Source organism: Cervus canadensis, chromosome 14 (genome assembly GCF_019320065.1).
Source record: "Cervus canadensis isolate Bull #8, Minnesota chromosome 14, ASM1932006v1, whole genome shotgun sequence".
In the NCBI taxonomy this organism is placed as follows: Eukaryota; Metazoa; Chordata; class Mammalia; order Artiodactyla; family Cervidae; genus Cervus; species Cervus canadensis.
The window spans coordinates 30,968,896-30,990,576 of NC_057399.1; the positions used below are offsets into that span (position 1 = coordinate 30,968,896).

A 21,681-nucleotide genomic window follows, 5' to 3' on the forward strand; every position below is an offset into this window, starting at 1 on the left:
GACGGAAAGATGTCTATTATAAAATGTTAAGTGCAAGAAGGCACACGTGTAATATGTGCCCATTTAACATAGAAACTATCTGCAAAGTTCTTGAAAAAGTCCTACCTCTAAATAAATGGGAATGGTTAATACTTATCAGCCTCAAGATAGCATACTTCATTAAAATAGTATTAGTCAACTTAAAAATGCAAATTTATTTGAAGATAAATGTGCGACTTTATATAAAGATAAACATTAAAGTATGTTTTCTATTTGTACTGCAAGACCAAAACCCACCTAAATGCTTAAGAATAAGAGACAAAAAGAATATTTAAATAATGTATGCATGAGTGCTCGCTAAGTCGCTTCAGTCGTGTCCGACTTTTTGGACCCCATGGACTGCAGGCTCCTCTGTCCATGGGATTCTCCAGGTGAGAACACCTGAGTGGGTTGCCATTTTATACAAAATGGAACATTGGAAGGACATTAAAAATTATGTTTCTTAAGATATGCCTGAGGTATAATGTTAAGGGAAAAATACAGATAATAAACTCTGATAAACAAACTGGATCTCAATTTTATATAAAACTGAAAGAAAACATTTTACCATTGGTCTTTCTGGGTAGTAAGTTATGGATGATTTAAGTTTATTCTTTGTACAGTATTTGTATTTTTCAGGTTTTCTAAAGTGAGTATATACTAATTTCATAATAAAAATGGTTTATTTTAAAAGAAATTTATTATAATATAGAAAAACAATCCTGTGTCAGTTGAATGTCAGTAAATCTTTACAGGGATAGATATGACAGATATAGAATGAATTATATATATATATATATGTTTCTAAATCCAACTTTTAGGCCTTTATATTTCCCTCAAAATGATGTAAATGACTAAGAATAATATTCATATTGAGTAGCTTTATGGTAGTTTTAAAAGAAATGCAAAGCCAATTTCTTTTATCCAAGAGAATTCATTTTCATTCATTGAATAGATATTTATTTTGTTCCTACTGTGTGTCAGGGTCTTGTTCTACAGCAAGTCAGACAAAAGATTGGTTTCAAAAGAACTCACTTTCTAGTAGGACAGATAGTTGATAAAAACAGAGTAGAAATAAATTATAAAGTTAGGTAGTGGTAAATCCTATGAAGAAAGTAAATTAGGTCAAGAGACTGCCGAGTGATGGGCTCTGACACTTAAAGTCAGGGTGTCAGGAAAACTTTGAGGAGGTGATAAGTGAGCATAAATGAGACTGAAGTGAGGGAGTGAGCCATGCGAACACACGAACTTTCCTAGCAGAAAGGAGAGCAGATGCTGAGACTGGGGCAGAACTGTTTGTTTTATTGAAAGAATAGCCCAGAAGCTGCGACTGGGAAGATATGAGCAAAGAGAATATATATGATGGGACTAGAGATCATTAGTAGCTGGACCATGGAGGGTCTGTAGGCCATAATAAGGGCTTCATATTCTATCCCAAGTGTTTTGGAAACTTTGACAATTGGGCAATCACCTCCCTGCAGCATAAAGACATAGGTAACACAAAATTCTGTTAGAAAATGAAAAAAAAAAGAGTGTGCTGACCTTCAGTTATAATAGTTACTTTTCAAAGTACTGATAATCTGCTATGAAATTATTGTCATATGTTTAGAAGAGAATCAGTTGAATTATATTATTAATATAATAATATAATACTATTATATATATTATTAATAATTGTCTATGTCTACTTTATGCTCTCTGTGTTGGGCCTCTGCCCTACAAGCCAAGTATCAAATGACACAATTAACAGTTTAATTGGAAACCTATTATCTGATTCAGATTTCTGTAAGACATGTTACAAAATTGACTCCACTGAATTTCATGTTGCTAAGTTACCATGAACTCAACTCTTGAAAATTGGAGTTAAAACTGTTAATTATTTTATAACGGATGAGAAATATCTTTGTGTATATAGCTTCATAATTCATGGTGTGAAAATTAAAACATATACTTGAACACATGATACTCAATCCACCTCTTTATGTATTTGGGGGGACATCACACATGCCTGAAAGAAAGGTGAGAACATCACACCGTGGCCCCCTACCTCCCAGCTCCACCCTGTGAACTCTTCTCAAACAGTGCTTACAGCTTATTCCAAAATTGGAAAATTTATATATTGTTCAGCTGTAGGCAAACTAGGTTCTCTGTGCCCCCTTTCAAGTTATTGTATCAAAGCTATAAATTTAATTCTTTAAAAGTGGGATGTTTGGTTGACCCTCAGGGTGGCCCTGAGGAATTCTGTGTTCTGTTATTCACAAAACACCCAAGCTGAGAAACGGCCCACTTAACTTCTGCACTGCTGCCCAAGAAAGGTGGCAATGTTTTTTCCACCTCCCAGGGAGCCAGCAGTAGACATTCAAAGCCATGTTAGGCAAGGAGAGAACCCCATTTGGAGCAGAGGGTGTTTGCAGCAACATGTCCACTACTGCTATCACGACTCTCTGCCAGTCCATTTCTTGTATATACATGTGAATCTATACACAGAATTTTAGAAATTATGAGATTAATCAACTTCAGAAAATGAACGGTTGGTATATGTGACTGCAAAATTCTTATTACAAAGCCAAAAACATTTAAAAAATACTCTGTAACTCTGTTTCTGTTTGTGAATGAAGTTTTCATTACTCTATATGTTCTTATGCCTCAGTAAAAAACAGATCAGATTTTAAAGTCTTCTATGTTACTAAGCTATTGACTTCGCCCACCAGCAGGAGGTATGCATCTTTCTGAATATGCCTTTCCTTCTGTAGCCCTGAACTGTACACCTTCAAGACTCTTTGAAATGAAAATAATAACCATAATAGTGTCTAATAATAACAAGCCAATTATCCCCAACTCAGGGCGGACAGAGGGCAGGCAAGTGATGATCTACTGGGTTTGTGTATCTGCAGAGAACAAGAAACACAAGTAAGTAATTTTCTCTCCTTTCAAGATACTGCAACAGATCTCTGTGGAGACAAAAGCTCCAGGGGTATATTTCTAAAATGGTATCTACTAAACAGATTTTAAAAAATCCTCAGGGAGGAGTAAGGGCAAGTCTGATGTAACAGCAAAAGAAAGCAGTAAGAAGAAGAAGAGGGGAAAAAACCCTTGCTTCTTTTGATATAGAGGATGTACTGTGGTTTTGCTCCTATAGGTTTTAGAGCAACAGCTAGTATAACATCTGTTTTATCATTCATGAAGCATATATACCATCTACATGATTTTCTGAGGGGAAAAAGTGGTTGAAATCAACTTGCAAACAAATCGGAAAATATCTGAAATCTTTTAAAGAAATGTTCCCAAGTTAAAATTTTGAATTCCATTACTACTACTACTATTGGCTATATCTACTTTGAGAATACTGTGATATTGTTTTCCAAATCTTCCCCATATATCAAGGGAAAACATATCAACACAATTCTCACTGACACCTAGATCTAAACCTAGCGCTGCCTTTAGAAGCGTATCAGTGGGTCATAGAGTTAGATAGCACCTTAATAAGGTGCTTTACAAACCCTGTGGGCTAAAAGTATTGCGTATATGAGAGACAAAATGGTGGAATTATTCCATTCCAAAATAAAAACAAAGCACCACCACCACTGCTATGCTTTCTTTCACAGCATTTATTGAACTCTGGGAATGGGTTCAATCCCAGGGTCAGGAAGATCCCCTGGAGGAGGAAATGGCAACCCACACCAGTATTCTTGCCTGGAGAATTCCACGGACAGAGGAGCCTGGAGGGCTACAGTTCATGGGCTCGCAAAGTGTCAGACTTGACTGGGCAGGTATGCAGACACTAGAAAATCATTTTCAGGATGTAAGGATAATTTAACTCCTAATTAAACATATATGGAATCTACAACTCTACTTCAGTTTAAGAAATAAGAATTGAACTAAATCAATTGAAAAAGAAAGAAGTCACAATAAAAACCTTCTACCATGATAATGGAATCTCTGGTTCCATCCTTATAAAGGTGATCAAAACAAGATGGAAATCCTATAATTTGGGCTTAGCGGGTTCACAATTTCTACTAGTCTCTAAACTTTGCTACTTCTTTGCATATCATCTCTCCTCACAACTGCTTTGGACTCACTGCTGATGTCCAGATGATGACCACAGCGTACCCATAGCCACAGCCAGTGGTAGGTTCTGTAGCCACTATTTTGATGAGTGCATGGTTGCACAGGAACTAAATTAGGGACTGCCTAAAGTTCAAAGTGATATGGCTTTTAGAAAGGCCATTATGATCTAAAGAAGAAAAGAAATGAACTCTCACCACAAGAGTAAATGCTGGGGTCAAAAATATAACTTACCTAACATCTTAAGAAATGGAACTCCATCCGTCAATGCCATCCTATGCCATATATATGATATATATGCCAACTCGCACAGGGTCTGTTTTTAAACCCTGGAGTGGACCTATGGTCAATGGCTCATCACAACATTTGATATCATATATAAGTAATTTTTCTATTCTGGGGTTCTTCTATGTCTAAAAAAACATACATTTATTTATTTATTATTTTAGTCCAAAAGCGATTCATTTTGAATTATCTACTAGATTATTTAATATTAAACTAGCTATGCATTAGAATTACCAGGAGTAACCTTTCTAAAAAAAAAAAAAAGAATTTCTGTTTATCCCTATTGCGAATTACTACTTTCTAACCACCATGATTTTGAGTAAGTTTGGGGAGGTATGTAGGAGCTCTGTTTTTCTTTCCACTAATTCTGAGGTGCAGCTAGGTTTGAAAACAATTTTAATTGATCAAATTAAAAAATTAACTAGATTGTTCTGAGCATCCATCTAAATTGCCTGGATGGAACTTTAAAACAGCATAGATTGCTGGGCCTCTCCTCCGCAATTTGTGATTAAGGTGGGTTTGGGGGAGGGGTCTGAAAATACACATTTTTAATGTGTTTCCAAGCAACAGTGATGCTAGTGGTCTAGGGAAGACACTTTGAGAATCCCTGAACTAGAGAATAAAAAGAAGAGTGGTGGAAAGCCTAAATGATACATGTTTGCCAAAAGGAGGACTTTCCTGACTCTTGTTAAGCACATTATCTAGACTGGAATCTCTGATGTTCCCATCTTAGAACTTCTAGGGCTCTGAATAAGAGGCTTTCATTTCCCAGCAGAAATTTTATTTCCAAAAGCCTCCTGGTTCAATTTCATGATGTTGTAATCACAAGCTGGGCTGAAGATAATCACAACAGATAATTTCTACATACTAAACTCTCACTCTTTTCCTTTTTTCTGAGAAGCATGTACATACATAATTGCAGAATAGGAAAAATTGAGATGATACCTGTAGAAAGACCATTTTAGCAGAAATTGCCTGGCAGCTTTAGGAAAACTGGGTCTTCCTTCATAGGGTTTCAGTGCTTGCATCATCACATTGTCAAGCCAAGCTGCCCACTGCTCCAGGGTGCTCTGCTGTTGGAGAGTCATCTTGAAGTCTGTTTCTAGTCTCTGAACCATGTTGTCGTCACACTGGCACACCCAGGAAGCCTGCTCCTGGGACAGTACACAGAAAGCAAAGGACAAGTTCAAGTCAGCATTTTTTCATTGAATGTCAGCACACAAACCATATGCATGAATGGCAAACTATACTGCAAGTGCAAAACAATTTAATGAATTAAGAAAAATGAATGACTACTGGGCAGTTGTTAAGGAAACTAACATCACTTCTGTGCATGAAAATGTGATGTGACATAAAGGTATGACTTGGTGTTCTACATTAGCTAGTCTGTGTGAAAGACTAAAATACATGATTACTTAAGAAGAAGAGGAGCCCGAATTTACCATATGTAGAGTCTTTTTCTAGTTTTTATATGCTCTCTTTTACTTCTCAATCAGATAAAACTAAAGCCAATTCATTTGAAAAGATATAGGATAAGTCAGATGGATAAATAGATTCAGTTGACCGAAAGTGGTCCCTCAGGATTAAGACAAAAACAAACAATGAATGATACAAGGCAGAAGCATATGCTGTATGAGTTTCATGGGAAAGAAACTGAGTCTCAAGGACTCTCAAGGTAAAAGCTATGAATGCAAATTAACTCACAGAACCAAAAACAACAATAACAATAACCAAAAACACATTAGAGAAAATGTAGTGATGCTACCTACCAAGAAATTTGATTGCTATAGTTTTCCTTCTGGTTCTGATAGGAAAGTTTCATGTTTGGTAACAGGGATGAAAGTAGAAACTTTTAAAGTTAATTTTCAATGGTTGCCATAAGTTTTACAATGTTTCTAGTGCTGTGATGCATTTTAAGATTAAAAAAATACTATACTCTTTCAGGTCAGAAGATAATTATCTGATAATATTAATATAATATTTGAGTGAAGACTTGGATTTTAACATAGGGCCTGAATCCACTAACTTGATTTTAAGCAATGCATTTAATCTACGTGGGCCTCATTTTCCCCAAGCATAAAATTAGAGAAGTGAGATGTGACAAGAATTTTTAAGTTAGGTTCATTGTGTCCAGATAATATTTTCAACATAGAGTTCTGTGGAGGGGTGTCTGTGAAGGTCCTAATTCTATACATAAAACATTATCAATATGTGTGTTTTTCTGAAAAGTCTCTATAGCTTTCAATCTATCTGCTCTCAGAGGACAAATTTATTTAAATCAACCTTTCAACTGAATCAATCCCTAATCTCCACCCTGTGATTCCAGGATCTCTCCTGACCCCACAGACTTTACCTTATTCAAAAGACATTTCAAATGGGAGGTACTTCAAATAGAAAATGGCTAAACTCAATTCATTTTTCTTTCTCAGGGAAATTTAGGGCTTCTTCCAAATTCCCAACTGATGATGCCATCTACTAACCTTCCTTCTCTTATCTAATTAATAATAAAGCCTTTCAGATTTTTACCTCCTAAGTATCATCTTTAAGTATTTTAAGTACACTAAAATATGATTATTAAATTTGAAAGTACAAATAAAAAGAAACAAAATATTAAGAGTATCTAAAATGCCAACATTAAGAGAGAACTATAACATGCTAATTTTCAAACTGTTCACATGTAATATATACATATGCATGTATACTTATGTATATATATTATTTTAAAAAAGGATCATATTATACATTTTACTTGACATTTTGCTTAGTTTCACTTTATATATAGGCAAATGAGGAGCTACATTTATTGTTCAATGACTCAATTTGCCTCAATACATGAATATACCATTATTTACAAAGTCAATTCCACATGGCTGCACATTTATGGTCATTCCAATTTTTTACTCTTAGGAATAATGCTGGAATTAGCAATATTTGTAACTACATCTTTGCTTAGTTTGTACTTATTTCTATATGATAGATTTACATAAGAATAGTTAAGATCTTTCAAAATACAGTTAAATCATTCCCAGAAATTTTATATCAGTTTAACAGTTGAGGAGAGCACCCAGGGAAGAAGTTGCGTACACGCTAAGTTACTTCAGTTGTATCCGACTCTTTGTGACCCTATGACCTGTACCCTGGGTTCCTCTGTCCATAGGATTCTCTAGGCAAGAATTCTGGAGTGGGTAGCCATGCCCTTCTCCGGGCGGCGGGGGGGCGGGGAGGGAATCTTTCCACCCAGGCATCAAACTCACATCTCTATGTGTCCTACATTGGCAGATGGGTTCTTTACCACTAGCACCACCTGGGATGCAGATGAGGAGGGAAGAATTTAGGCTTCAAGAAAAAGATAGGGGTTGCTGTTTGTGTGTGTGTGTATGTGTGTGTGTGTGTGTGTGTGTGTATTTTAAATCCACAAACATCTAAGCATTTTTTGGTCTGTGGTATAAAATAAGAAACATAAAACTTATCATCTTAACCATTTTTAAGTATGCAGTATAGGAGTGTTAGGGATTTCCTGATGGCTCAGGGGTAAAGAATCTGTCTTCCAATGCAAGAGATGCGGGTCCAGTCCTTGGGTCAGGAAGATCCCCTGGAATTTCCAACTGGAGTTGGAAATGACAACCAACTCCAGTATTCTTGCCTGGGAAATCCCACAGTTTCTCAGGGGTCACAAGAGTTGAACATGATTTAGCAACTACAAAACAATAACAACAATATGAGTGTCTACTTATACTCAATACTGTACATTAGCTCTTTTTCATCTTGCAAAACTGAAATTCTATAGGAAGCCACTGTGGGAGATGTGTTTTATGTATTGGCAAGGAACAGAAGGAACTTACTGGTATCCTTGGAAGAATTTAATTTCATTTCTTAACATAAATTCAAACTCACTACTTCCTACAGTTAGATTTGCCAAGAGAAAATGACAAGCTAAGACTAAGCTTAGAGAAATAAAGCCACAGGACATTATTCTGGCTCTTCAAACTATGTTTCATTTTACTATTCTCAAGGTTTAAAATATACTAACAACTGAGTACCCTGTAAATATTCCCTTGTGAAGGAATTTGGATATTTTAATTCTTTAGTGGAAAAAGGTAAGGATAAAAAATAAAGATATTATTATCTTGGAAATAAATTATCTCCAAAATGATAAGGAGTCAGTAACTTCAAAATCAGATTCTCTTTTAAATATAGAAACACAAGTACATGCAAAAGTTAGGTTATCAGGTCAACTAACCCAAGTATATTTAGCCCATACTGTAGTTGAAAAACTATCCATTTTCACACAAAAAAATTAGAAAGCAATACTACTATAATGTTATCAATTAAACAGAAAACCACTTATACTGCAATAGGAAAGCTTATCCTGAATGCATGAGGAAGACTTGATTAGAGAATGATGACGTGATGACAGAGGCTTCCCTGGTGGCTAGACAGTGGCTCAGATGGTAACAAGTCTGCTTACATAATGTGGGAGACCTGAGTTCGATTCTTGGGCCGTGAAGATTCCCCTGGAGAAGGAAATGGACTCTTGCCTGGAAAATCCCATGGACAGAGAAGCCTGGCAGGCTACAGTCCATGGGGTCGCAAAGAGTCAGACACAACTGAGCGACTAACACTTTCACTTTTCTTTCAGAGCATTAAAATATTGACCCTTACACGTGGTTTCATTGTTTTAAATTAAAGTTACCTTATTACAAGAGCATCATCCTTACATGTATCTGTCTTACTGAGGTTAATCTCATAGAGACAGGGACAATTTTCAAATGAACAGGAGATGGTAATGAAGGTGGAATGGGAGCTAGAAGACTGAGAAAGCCTGGGGACTCAGGAAGCCAGAACAGAAAGAAAGAAGGGAGTTAAAATCAAATATGTTAACCTGAGAAAGATTACGTATTAAAATGAAGAGTGGTGAGAAGTAAAATGTAGAGGGAAATGGAGGGCTACCACTGTGTTCATGGTCCTCTAAGGAAGGAGGCCCTGGAGGACAGATACTTGAGCACACAGGTCAGCACTAATAACTGTTGTGGAAACCCATAAAAATTTGGTACTTAAAGAAGGGGAAAAGGTAGCCTCAAAGTTGGTGAGTAGAGAGGATGAGGATGAGCATAGTAAAGATGTATAACTAACCATTTATATATAATAATGTTGCCAAGGATGGCATTTATAGCCAGGAAGAATTCATTTCTGTAAATACTTCACATGATTCAGGCATACTACTATACAAATGAAAATAATGTTAACATAAAATTTAAAATCTTTCTCAGATCTTATCAGGAATCAGTCTTAAATATGTTTTTTGCTATTAAACTTAAATTACTTTTTGAGACTAGAAGTTTTCTTACCATTTCAACTTTTCTTAAGGTACTTTTAAACATATCTTTTCTGAATGAAGATTTGAAATTAACATTATAGTATACATTTTAAGACAATACTGTATGAGCTCTTAATATTCCCACTAAAATCAGGTAATGTAAATTCCACTGAAATATGTAAAGTTAATGGATTTGTAAACATGAGTTTGTTCTTATGGAGATTATGAATTTGCATGTGTATGTATGTATGTGTGTGTATATATACACACACATATATATAAACAGGTATTTATATAGATTTAAGGAAAACTATGCACATTAGAAGACTAAATCGAATTCATTAAAGTCAGAATGAACTTAACTACTAAATCCTAGCTCTAAAATTAATCAAGCCCAAATATTACTTTTATTTTAAATGATAAAACAAGCCCAGAATTGTAGATTAAAATTTGTAGGAAATGGAGAAATAATTAGTTTATTATTGAGCAATGCTATTGTTTTTTTTTTTTTGCTATTGTTTTTTAAAAGTTTTATTGAGATGTAATTCATATAGCAAACAATTCATTCAATAAAAGTATATAATTCAATGGCTTCTCTCAGTATATTCACTGAGTAGTCCATCTATCACCACAATTAATTTTATTTTATTTTATTTATTTTTTTTTTTTATTAGTTGGAGGCTAATTACTTCACAACATTTCAGTGGGTTTTGTCATACATTGATATGAATCAGCCATAGATTTACACGTATTCCCCATCCCGATTAATTTTAAAATGTATTCATTCTTAAAGAAGAAATGTCATACTCCTTATCTATCAGTTCCCAATCACCTAATCTACAGGGCCTAGGCAACCACTAATTTACTGTGTGTCTCTACAGATCTACTTATTCTGCACATTTAATATAAATGGAATCTTGTAACATAAGGCCCTTTGTATCTGGTTCCTTTCACTTAGTGTAATGTTCATCTGTGTTGTAGCATGTATCAGAACAGAACTTCATTACTTTTTATTGTCTGATAACATTTAATTGTGTGAAATGCCATTTTTTGTCTATACAGTCATCAGTTAATGGACATCTGGGTGGTTCCCACTTTAAAGGGGTTAATATGAATAATGCTGCTGGAATAACCATGAACAAGTTTTTAGATGGGTGTGTTTTTCGTTTTGCTTGGTATGTACCTAGGAGTGAAACTGCCAAGTCATATGGTAACTCTAACCTTTTAAGAAACTGCCATACTGCTTTAAAAGTTGCTGTAGCACTTTACAGTCCAATCACTAGTGTAAAATGGTTCTCATTTCTCCACATCCTTATTAACATTTGCTGTTATTCGTCTTTTTGATAATACCTATTTTAGTGTATGTTGCTGTTCAGTTGCTAAGTCATGTCTGATTCTTTGCAACCCCATGGATTGCAGCACACCAGCCTTCCCTATCCTCCACTATCTCCTGTAGTTTGCTCAAACTCATGTCCATTGAGTTGGTGATGCCATCCAACCATCTCATCCTCTGTTGTCCCCTTTTCCTCCTGCTTCCATCTTTCTCAGCATCAGGGTCTTTTCCAGTGAGTCAATTCTTCGCATCAGGTGGCCAAAGTATTGGAGCTTCAGCTTCAGCATCACTCCTTCCAATGAACATTCAGGACTGATTTCCTTTAGGATGAACTAGTTTGATATCCTTGCAGTCCAAGGGACTCTCAAGAGTCTTCTCTAACACCACAGTTCAAAAGTATCAATTCTTTGATGCTCAGCTTTCTTTATGGTCCAACTCTCACATCCATACATGACTACCATAGCTTTGACTCTTGCCTACCAATCTTCAATGACCATGGCTGTTCTTACTCTATTAATCATTCAGCAAATCCTGGTGACATATGTTGCAGTCTAGCACTAAAAATCTTCCCAGGCTTTAACCACAAAACAGAGGAGCAGTTAAGTTACAGCTGAGTAAAACTCTCCTCTTTCAGGACATTGTGAATCTAGATGTGCATGTGAATTGATGTAACTTTGAAAATAAATAAGATGATCCTGATTAAGAAGAAAAATATTGGATACTTTTCATTCAAAGATCTGTTTTGAAAGAAAACAGAGTACCTGGACATTGGCAAAGTCGACACGGTTGAGGTCATTGAGCATCTGGTTGATCTGTGACGTGTTCTGCAGCACTGCACGAGCTGCCTGGGCCAGGTGATTGAGCGACGTGTATCTTCGCAGAGTCTGGGCAAAGGCACTTACAGCTGCAACCTGTAAAGAAACCCAATTAAGTTGGGATTTCTTTTCTCCCCCAATAAAAGAAACCACTGCAATCTTCAAATCTTTATTCCCTTGCCAAATTTTAAATGCTTTTCTCTGATACTTATTTCAAATTCATTTGGTGAGACAGTTTATTTGTAAATTATAGCATTTAAACCTCTAAACCAAGTATTATTTTCCTTTTCAGCAGGTTGAGGTCAAGGCTAACAAAAACTCCCACATTCTTAGACATCTGAGTGCACCATTAATTAAACCAGTCTTGCAAGTAGCTACTCATCATCAGCAAGAAATGATTTAGTCTAGGAAATTAGGGAAAATGTTGCTTTTCATTTCGTATTCTCAGTGTGACAGTCAACTATAAACTAAGCAAATAAAAAAATTTTCCTTTTACTTGGAAAACCAAACTGTCCAGTCCCACTTTTTAACTGGATTAAAAAATATACTTCTCAGAGCATTATCATTCAGATTCACTCTTTTAATCTTCATTTTATAGAGGTGAAATAAGGGTGGTCAATTTTGGGGTGAAATAGGAGAACTCAAAGCCTGTATTAGCAAATAGATAGCTAATAAACTTCTCAGACACAAGCAACAAGAAGAACCCTTTTGTTTCCAGAATCTGGATGTATGTAAAAGGGTTATCCAGAAAAATCCCCGTTTGCCCTCTGAAATGTACTTTCTATCCTTCCCCCTTCTGCTCTGTGCCCGGGAAGACTGAACTAAAAAAATTACATTAACTGCCTCCCTTGTCCTTGGGCTTCCAGTTGGATTTGGTCAATAAGAGGCACTGGTAAGGGATTGAAGGACAGGAGAAAGTGGCCGAAGTATTTATTCCCTTACGCCTCCGCCCTCTCCTTCCTAAGGCCACAGTCCTGCATGGAGGAGAAGAGCTCTTGGTGCCACATTCACTTCTCTGCCATTCAGACCGAGGGGTGGGCAGGCTTCCCCCACTAATTCTAGGTCTTGGTTTTCTTAGCTCTGTTTACATATTTAGAAACAGACCCTTATTAAACTTTCTTCAATTATTCTTCTCTTTGGATACACCATTTATTTCCTGCTAAAATCCTGAACAAATCAGGTTATGTTGAAAGATAGCAAAGATAATGACAAAAAAACTCTAAATAAATATCTAAATGTCATGATCTCATGAAAATTTGTTACTTCCATAGCAGATCTGATGAGGATTTTAATGTATTTACAGGGATAGATGGAATGACATTAAATCACTGTGGGTATATAAACAAGCCACTGATTGAACAGTCATTTGGCTGAGTGGGAGTAGATGTTCCTCAAGACAACAATGCCCTGTCTTGATAGTGAGATGTTTTAGGACCATGTGGAGCTTGGGGACATCCACATATCCTCAGAGAGAATATTTCACATTTTCCCATCTCTGAGGTTTGTACTAATCAAGTACATATTACGTGCCAGGCATTGTGTTAAATGTCTAACATACATTACCATGTTCAATTCTCATAAACATCCCATTAGACACATGTTATACCTTAGGGAGGTTAACTGTCTTACTCAAGATTACAGAGAAACTAAAGTACAGAGGTGGGACATGAATCCAGGCATTTTGATAACATCTTCCAGTCACATCCTCATTATGCTGTTTCTACTGTCCAGCTGGATCATCTTTGTTGACTGAATGCTCAGCTGAAAAAAGGCTGCACATCCTTGAGAGAGGAGTCGCAGAAGACATCTTTCACCAAGGGAAACCACCCAAATCAATTCTGGAGATCAATGAGATGGCCAATAGTGCAGCTGGATTGCTATCACAGCCACTTGATGGTACTGGGGTAGGAGATGCTTTTAGTTGTTTGAAAGTACCGTATGACTATGACTGACTTTGCAAGTTGGAAAGCATTCCTCTGATCATCTTAATCAAAGAGCACCTCCTTTATTTGCTTACCTCAATGTAGCACTCTAGAACAACACTGCCACGGATGGAATCATTTCTGCAATGATGGAAATGCTCTACATATGTGTTACCTAATATGGTAGCCACTAGTCACGTGGGTTAAGATGCACTTGAAATGTAGCTAGTGTGACTGAGGAACTAAAATTTTAATGCAATTTAATTAAATTTAGATGTAAATAGCCACATGTGGTTAGCCCTACCATATTGACAGCACAGCTCAATCAAGCAACAATCTAAGGTGGACATGTCCTTGAAATGTGACCTTCAGTATGTTTTAGAGATAGAATGTGTTATTGCAAACCTTAAGCCAAAACAGGAAGAACTGAGAGTTACTTGTGCTATCACAGACTTGTCAGCTACAAGAGCTTCAACTACATTTTCAAACTGAAAGCCAAGGCATATTGTTGGGAGTCTGACAGGAGATACAGTCCCTGACAAAAGGCCACAAATGTGATTTTTGTTATCAAAGTTTAGACAGAATCAGTCCAATCTGTCAAGTGTGTTCACAGATTAAAGTAACATGATTATTAGGGGAAAAAGTGAAGAGTAGAATTCATATCTCCATATTATAATCCATTTTCCTGAAATATACTCAACTATGAGATAACGGTTCTCATTAAGAAATGATTACTTGATTCACAAAAGCATTCTCCAGTGTTAAAAACAAAACATCCTGAAAAGCAAAATGGTTATTATTTAACATGAGCATTTCAGAATATGAGTATAGTAGGGGACTTAAAGAAAACCTAAAACTCATTCAAATGGAAATTATTTGCACATTCTAGGCTATTCTTTTCAATATTTGAAGTTAAGCAACCTGAAATACACACTTTAGAAAAGGGCTGATAAATACACCACACCTACAATGCTTCTCTAGTCTCTCTGAAAGGAGCATTATCAAACAACATATCTTGTGAAGTTCTTTGCCACATGGTTATAAAATACAAATATAAAAATCAATGCTATATTTCACATAACATCATTTGATAGGACAGATTTAAAATTCATAGTTCATGACTATTTCCTAAACACAAAAGAAAAGGCAAGGACATGAAAGTGTACCTTGGTTTGTATCATTCTTTGTGGAATATTGTTCATGGCATTGGAAAGCCAACCTTCAAGGCTTTTTGCAAAATTTCGAATGGCTTGGGTCAAGGCACCTAAATGTTAAAGAACAGAAGCAGAACGAAACAAATACCAAAGAACATTAATCTTTATGCGAGAATAAGGGAAAACATACAACCATAACATCTGAAATAGCACAGAACTTATCCTCATTAACAAGACTTTATTTAACATTATTCCTAGCTTTGAAATAATCCAAATATTATATCGTGGGTTTTTTTTGTCTTAAAGATATTTTGTTCCCAGATACTTGTGACACTTCATTGGGAAATGAAAACATTCAAGCATTTTTTGCTTATAGCAACATATACCAGTTGTGAATATACTTATGGAATTTTCTATCTTAGACAAAATACTCTTTTCAAAAACAGCTTTTTGCTCAAAGGCTAAGTATTGTCTTTAGAAATCTGGTGACTTTTTTCAAGCTCTTATTTTCATTTCTTTAGCTAGAAAGAAAATAATGCAAAGCTTTCTTTCTCTATGCATCTCTTTACATTAGAACATGTCAATTAGAGTAGTTATCTCTCACTGTTGTTGAAAAGTAAGGTAAAATTAAAATTGCCTGACTTGATATTCTGGATAACTATTCTCCATCTCACTGGCAGGTAGCGATAAAAGATTACTGTGATAAAACTGCTGTCACAGAGACCAATATTCTTAAGATATTCCTAAAATAGTCTGTTCCATATTCCTTGCATCTCTGTTAAAACCTGAGTAAGTATAGGTCCCATGAGAGCAGCTTTTATGGTGGTCATAAAACGATTGGAAGCATTTTCCAGTATCAGGGATGACTATGATTATTTTATACGAAGGGATCTGCTTACTGAGATCCCTTACTGAGATAGGAAACAGAATTCTTCTCTTGTTCAACAAGTAGTTCAGTCAGAGCATTGCACTTCATCTGTGCCCAAAGCTACACAGTGTAGGGAGTAGTTTTAAGACATTTAATAAATGTCTGAAGCACCCACAACACAAAGCAAATCCTTGTGGGTTCCCTATAACGCAGGTAGATAGTACAGTTGGTAGTCCACGATAAGAGACAAAGAAGTCACATTTTTACCCAAGGCTCCCAAGAGTATTAATGTTAATGATGGGATCAAATTCCCTCGTTTTCTTCTGTGCTCAAAATAGTCTGACATGCATATTTATTACTTTTGTTAAAGCAGAGTTAGACATAATTTAACTTACTCAAATTGCTTGCATCAGATATAAATTATACTGATCCAATAATAAAATTACTAATTTTTAAAAGTTATTTATTTAAGTGGTCAAATGACAAAAAAAGATTTAAATGGCTATCTTTTTTTGGAAAAATACTCAAGTAGTGCAGATTTTAAACATGAGAATCATCCATTGAAAACCCTGAGTTGGAAATTTCTTGAGAGCTAAGTTTTTGAAATTTCCAAAGCTTCCCACATTAGCCAAAAAGAAAAAAGAAAGAAAAATATTTTTCTGTTGTATTATGTACTAGAACCATGGAGGGCAGGCATGAATGGAAATGAAAAAGAGTGAAAAAAAATTAAAGACCCTTTTTGAAAGTAAAATTTTGTTCAAGATTCAGTTTGACTATCTGTATTATGTATTTTTCTCTAATAATTATTTAATCTGAAAAAACCAAGAACTGGGTAAAGCTACTTTAAAAATTTTAATATGGGTCTTCTTTTATCTACACAAATTTAATGCTAGGGAGATTATAAAATAAAAAGGTAGGTTTTATATCTCAAATGATTTTTAGTTTTTACTTTTTTGTATTAAATGACATTTTGGGTCACCTTTAACTGAAATCATAAATTGTACATTTAAGTGCTACCAGTTGAGTTCTTATACAATTTTTTTACACTTCACTTTATTTTTTCCATTTTCAGATAAATGTATTTTAGAGTATAGTAGCTTCAAGCTGACTTTAAATTAGTGTGATATGCAAACTTTTTTTTTTTGGCTAAAAAAAGGAATCCCATCTGGACAGTAAATGGTAGAGCGAAGTACTAGTAGCCAGGAAAATAAAATTTTCAAAAATAAAATTAAGTTTGTTCTCTCTATAGGGATTCATGTCAGATTAAATTGTGCAGACTGACTGACAACTTTTTCTCATGAATGGATGGTTAGAAATTTAAAGCTATTATAAAGCTAACTTGTCTCAGCCTGCTTATGATTAATACAAAAATGCATACAATCAGAAGATTGTGATTTAAACTATATTTTAAGCTTTACTTTTGTTAAATCTTATTATAGAACAGGAATTAAAATTCCAAATTTACTTGGTAGGGTGGCACATTAATGTATCTTATAATTTCAGAGAAACTGTAAAACTGTACTTATACAAAAATTCCTGAATTTGAGTTCTCTGAATGCAGAGACAGAATAAAATGTTTTTCAAACAAAAATTTGTGAAAAACAAAGGTCATGTGTATTGTGTACTTAAAAATTATGGGGCTTAAAACCATCTAAACTTGATATATGGTTTACGTTAGGTAACTGCTGAGTTTACAAGTTAAAGTCTTAAGATGCTAATATAGAAGCAACAGATTTTAGAATTGTTTAATGAATACTGATGTTGTTGATTTGCCTCAAAGGAGGTGCTCACTGACATTTTTTTCTTATATCTCATGAGAGAAATTTATGTTGGTGGCAAGATGTCATAGGCTAATGAGCTACCCTATGCAACTTTTCTTAAACATCTCTAGAGATTATTACTCAGAGCACAGGGAGTAAGACAAAAACAAGGAAAATCAGATTCTGGAACATAAATCAGTAGAGAGTTTACATGTTGAAATTTTCCATGACAATGTCACTTTTAATCAATCTTTAGTCAGGAAACTTGGTGTAGTAGAGAAGATATTAGCAATTTATAACGTGAGACTATGGCAGCTGAATTTTTTAAAAACTAATTGTGTACATATTTATGTATGTTTATGTGTGTGTTTATTAATAGTATATATAAATGTACATCTAAGCATACTATTAAAGGTGGTGGGAAACATACATATCTTCCACTCTATCATATTTTTAAAAAGAAAGTATAAACATACAAATGTTAAATCTTCACCTTTTCTTACTAAATCCCTATATTAATATTTTCTGGAATACTTTAATACAAATTTCTGTGAACAGTGTACTTGAAGTACACAGTTGCTAATTTTACAAGTTAAAAGATTGTTTTGCCTTATTAATGTCACTGTAGAGTAGCAATTCTGTTCCATTTCTCCAAAGGTTAAGTTTACTAGTATGTGCTCATAAAGATGTAGGCCTAAAATCGTTTCAACTGCCTCCAATATATGTATCCATAGTGGCTTTTAGACTGACACTTGCAAAAAAAAAAAAAAAAATAGCTTTGTTTGCAACAGGGTAGATTAAAAAGCACTATCACTTAAAAAAGTAATCTAACTTATCTATGTAATTCCTATTTGCTTCATGGCAGGAATACAATGCTCTTGCAGTTACATAGATTTTTCTCTCAAAATGCCAGTTAACCATTACTGTTAATGGAAACTGCATTTGTAGTTTTTAACATGATGTCAGTGACAAAGTAAATGCTTTTATAAAGAAATTCAACTTCAGTAGAAACCAAGATAAATTCATTTCAAATCAAAAGCAACCGTGAAAGAGGCTGGTCTAGAAATCACAGATTTCAAAAATTAGGAGTTTTATGAAGGACACTGTGTCCTAGGGTAGAATGATTTTCACACTGGTTGACTGGCCTGGGAGTGTTCTTGCAGTTAGTCATCAGGGCTGTCACATCTTTAGGCTGTCTTTTCGTCAAAAAGAAAATGAAAGACTGAAAAACAGAGAATTTTTCCTTTTTAACTACAGTTTTGCTCTAGGCTGCTTTCATGCAATACTCTGTTGCGTGTTTTCTATGTGGCAAATTTAAATGAGATTAGAATCACTCTAGTTTGCAACGTCACTGCCCGAAACTTCCTGGGTGGAATGTAGGAGAACAAAAGCATCCGTACTTGTCTGCATTTAACTTACTAGGAATAGGTCTAAGGACGTCGGGGATGAGAATCTCCACCAAAGCCTGGTACATCCCATGGTCACAGTTACACATCCATTTCAGGATAGACTCATGTTTGCACAGAGTTATCAGCTTTGCTTTCGGAAGTCGACTTTCTATTTCACTCAGATTGCTGGTGTGAATAAATGTAGCAAATGAATAGATGGCAAATGAGGATAAAAAAGAAAATGGACTTTAAAAATAGTTTTAGTTTATCAAATATTACTGAGGTTAGAACTATACCACCACTGCCCTGGTGCCATACGGCTGGATATATAAAACACTCCCCCGGAGCTGCCTATGCACGTTAAGACTTTCTGACGGTATGAAAGGCAGATATGATACTAAACCCATGAGGATGAAATAGTTCTACCGCAGTCCCCCAAATCAATAAAAATGGGAGCTATAATACACAGGCTGAAATCTCAAGAGAGTACTTTGTGGTTTATTTCAATCTATTCAATTAAGGTTATCAGGTAAGGTTCACAACTGGTATACATATCTCTAATTTATTAGCTGTGACATCTACTCAGCCATGAAAATGAATTGGAAAAGCATATTGATTCTGACCTTGACTCAGTAATGGTAGTGCCGTCAGCTGGAGTTGAGGGAGAATAGCGCCAGAATGTTTGCCACAATTTTTCTATCAGGCTAAACTGAAGATTCACAACAACATCCAATATTGCCTACAAAACAAAATGGTTATTGATATTACCTTACAAAATTACTTATGGGGATGTGTGAGGAGTACATACTGTAACAAGACTTAAAAGGTAAAGATACTTTTGGGCTCATAAACTGACATAGTGAAACTGGACTAAGTTTTGCCAATGGAAATGGGAACACAAAAGAGATTAGCTAGAGATGAAGAAGAAAATATCTCATAAATAAATGATTAAGAAGGGTTAACTTGTATTCCTCTCAGAATGCCCTCACACCCCACCCTTATTTTTACCTCTTTTCTCTCCATTTTCATGCTTGCTTCCCTAACTTTTCTTTCACCCATTAACCCACTGCTTCCCTGGTTGTCTCCACTCTTATTATTCTCAGATTCATAAGGACACAGAACATAGATTTGATTCACATCAGCCTTCACTGGACTGTGTCCACTGGTCATAAAAGAGGGCAAAAGATAAAGGTGTGGAGGTGCCTGTGCGTGGCAGATGGAGTTAGGGCTAAGTTAGCTTGGTCTAGGGCTGCCGACCATGGCTTCTGAAGCATTCCTAGCCAAGCAGAGGCTGGGGGTAGAAACTAGAATTAGGCTGACTTTCCAAGGGTAGTGCCTGTCTTGGCAGAAAAAAAGCCTTCCTGTGGTCACACAGTGCCTTCCATTCAATCCCCTCTGCACACACTCCCTTTAGAGAGAAGCTGTAAGACTATTTCTCCTTTCCTAACCTTGAGGGCATGGGCCTCACCTCTCCTTCTCCTTAATTTTATCTCCTAGATCTCCAGCTGCATCAGGATATTTTTTTCGATGATGCTAAAATTTGCCACTTTCATTAGCTTTTGATGATCATATTTAATTTCACCCTGTCATTGCAATTAGTCTGCAAATTTGCCTTCAGATAAAAGCAGTCATAAAACTAAATAACTTATTTGTGCAACGATCATGTGATTCTGTGATTATTTTGAGTATAAAAAGACAAGTCCTCAGTATAATGTGTTTGATGTCATCAGCATTGAGAAAAACACGTAAAACAACGCGTTCAAGATCTGCAAAGTTCACAGAAGCTAAGAGACAATAAGAAGCAACTGAGAGAATCAATCTGAACATTTAAGGAAGAAAGAAGAAACCATGACTTTCTAATGCTGGAGTATGTGCTACCTGTGTGGACCTGGCCTTGTGCATGGAACAGAGAATAACTGATGCTCTATACAGAGGCACTTTGAGACCAATTCGAATATTAAGTAAAATCTGTTTGGGAGCATGTTCTGGGAACTAGTAGGAAATGTTGCAAGTAGTTGGACAATGAAAATGAAGGGAAGGGGACAAATTAATATCACACTCCTCACCCTTTAATATCAGTAACAATAAAAATGCAAAAGCAAGCCCTAAAAGTAAAGGGCATCCAGATGTGGCTGCTCCCAGCAAATCCCAAAACCTTCCCAGGAGGCAAATTATTATAGCTGCTTTCTTGAAAGATTCTAACTTAGACTTCTTCTGACAAGACGTCTATTAATGGAGCAACTAGTAATATCTCATCTAATACCTTATATGTCTCTAGCTATGAGACTGTTGTACGAACACTATGCATATGTTGAAAGGAAAAATTACTGTTATATCAACTTGTGTTGAAAATTATATTTGTTCCCTACATAACTAGTGATCCTTTCAAAGTATCTTTGATAAACCAACTATGAGAATTCCAAATAACAGTCAAAATAGGTATGTTACTCTTTCTTAAAAACATAAATAGGAAATATGAAATAAAATAAGGCAAGTAACAAATTCAGTGCACCTTAAATTAAGAATCCCTTCAAATAAAATAACCTCAATTATGTCGAAAAGGACATTTGTATCAGCCTCATTAACAAATGAATAAAATGTTTTGTCATTTGTCCACCCACTTTTAAATTTGTTCAGACTCAAATCTATGGCAAATATAGTTTAAAATAATCCTGATGCCACTAGCCTAAGGCAAATGACCATTTACAGGATTGGATCTGAGACTCAGGCACCTGTCCATCAAAAGTTTAGAAGTG

At 35.4% G+C, this 21,681-nt stretch overlaps 1 protein-coding gene across 6 annotated transcripts in view; it reads right to left on the reverse strand.

Moving 5' to 3' along the window:
• RFX3 (regulatory factor X3) overlaps positions 1–21,681 on the reverse strand; it is a 304,937-nt gene that overhangs the window by 34,169 nt on the left and 249,087 nt on the right. For all 6 annotated transcript variants that reach the window (XM_043486872.1, XM_043486873.1, XM_043486871.1 and 3 more), the window contains 5 exons: positions 19,549–19,664; positions 18,957–19,111; positions 14,922–15,019; positions 11,780–11,929; positions 5,314–5,522 (listed from right to left, as the gene is read on the reverse strand). In XM_043486872.1, the coding sequence (XP_043342807.1) occupies positions 5,314–5,522; positions 11,780–11,929; positions 14,922–15,019; positions 18,957–19,111; positions 19,549–19,664 (728 nt within the window). The remainder of the gene's footprint in view (positions 1–5,313; positions 5,523–11,779; positions 11,930–14,921; positions 15,020–18,956; positions 19,112–19,548; positions 19,665–21,681) is intronic.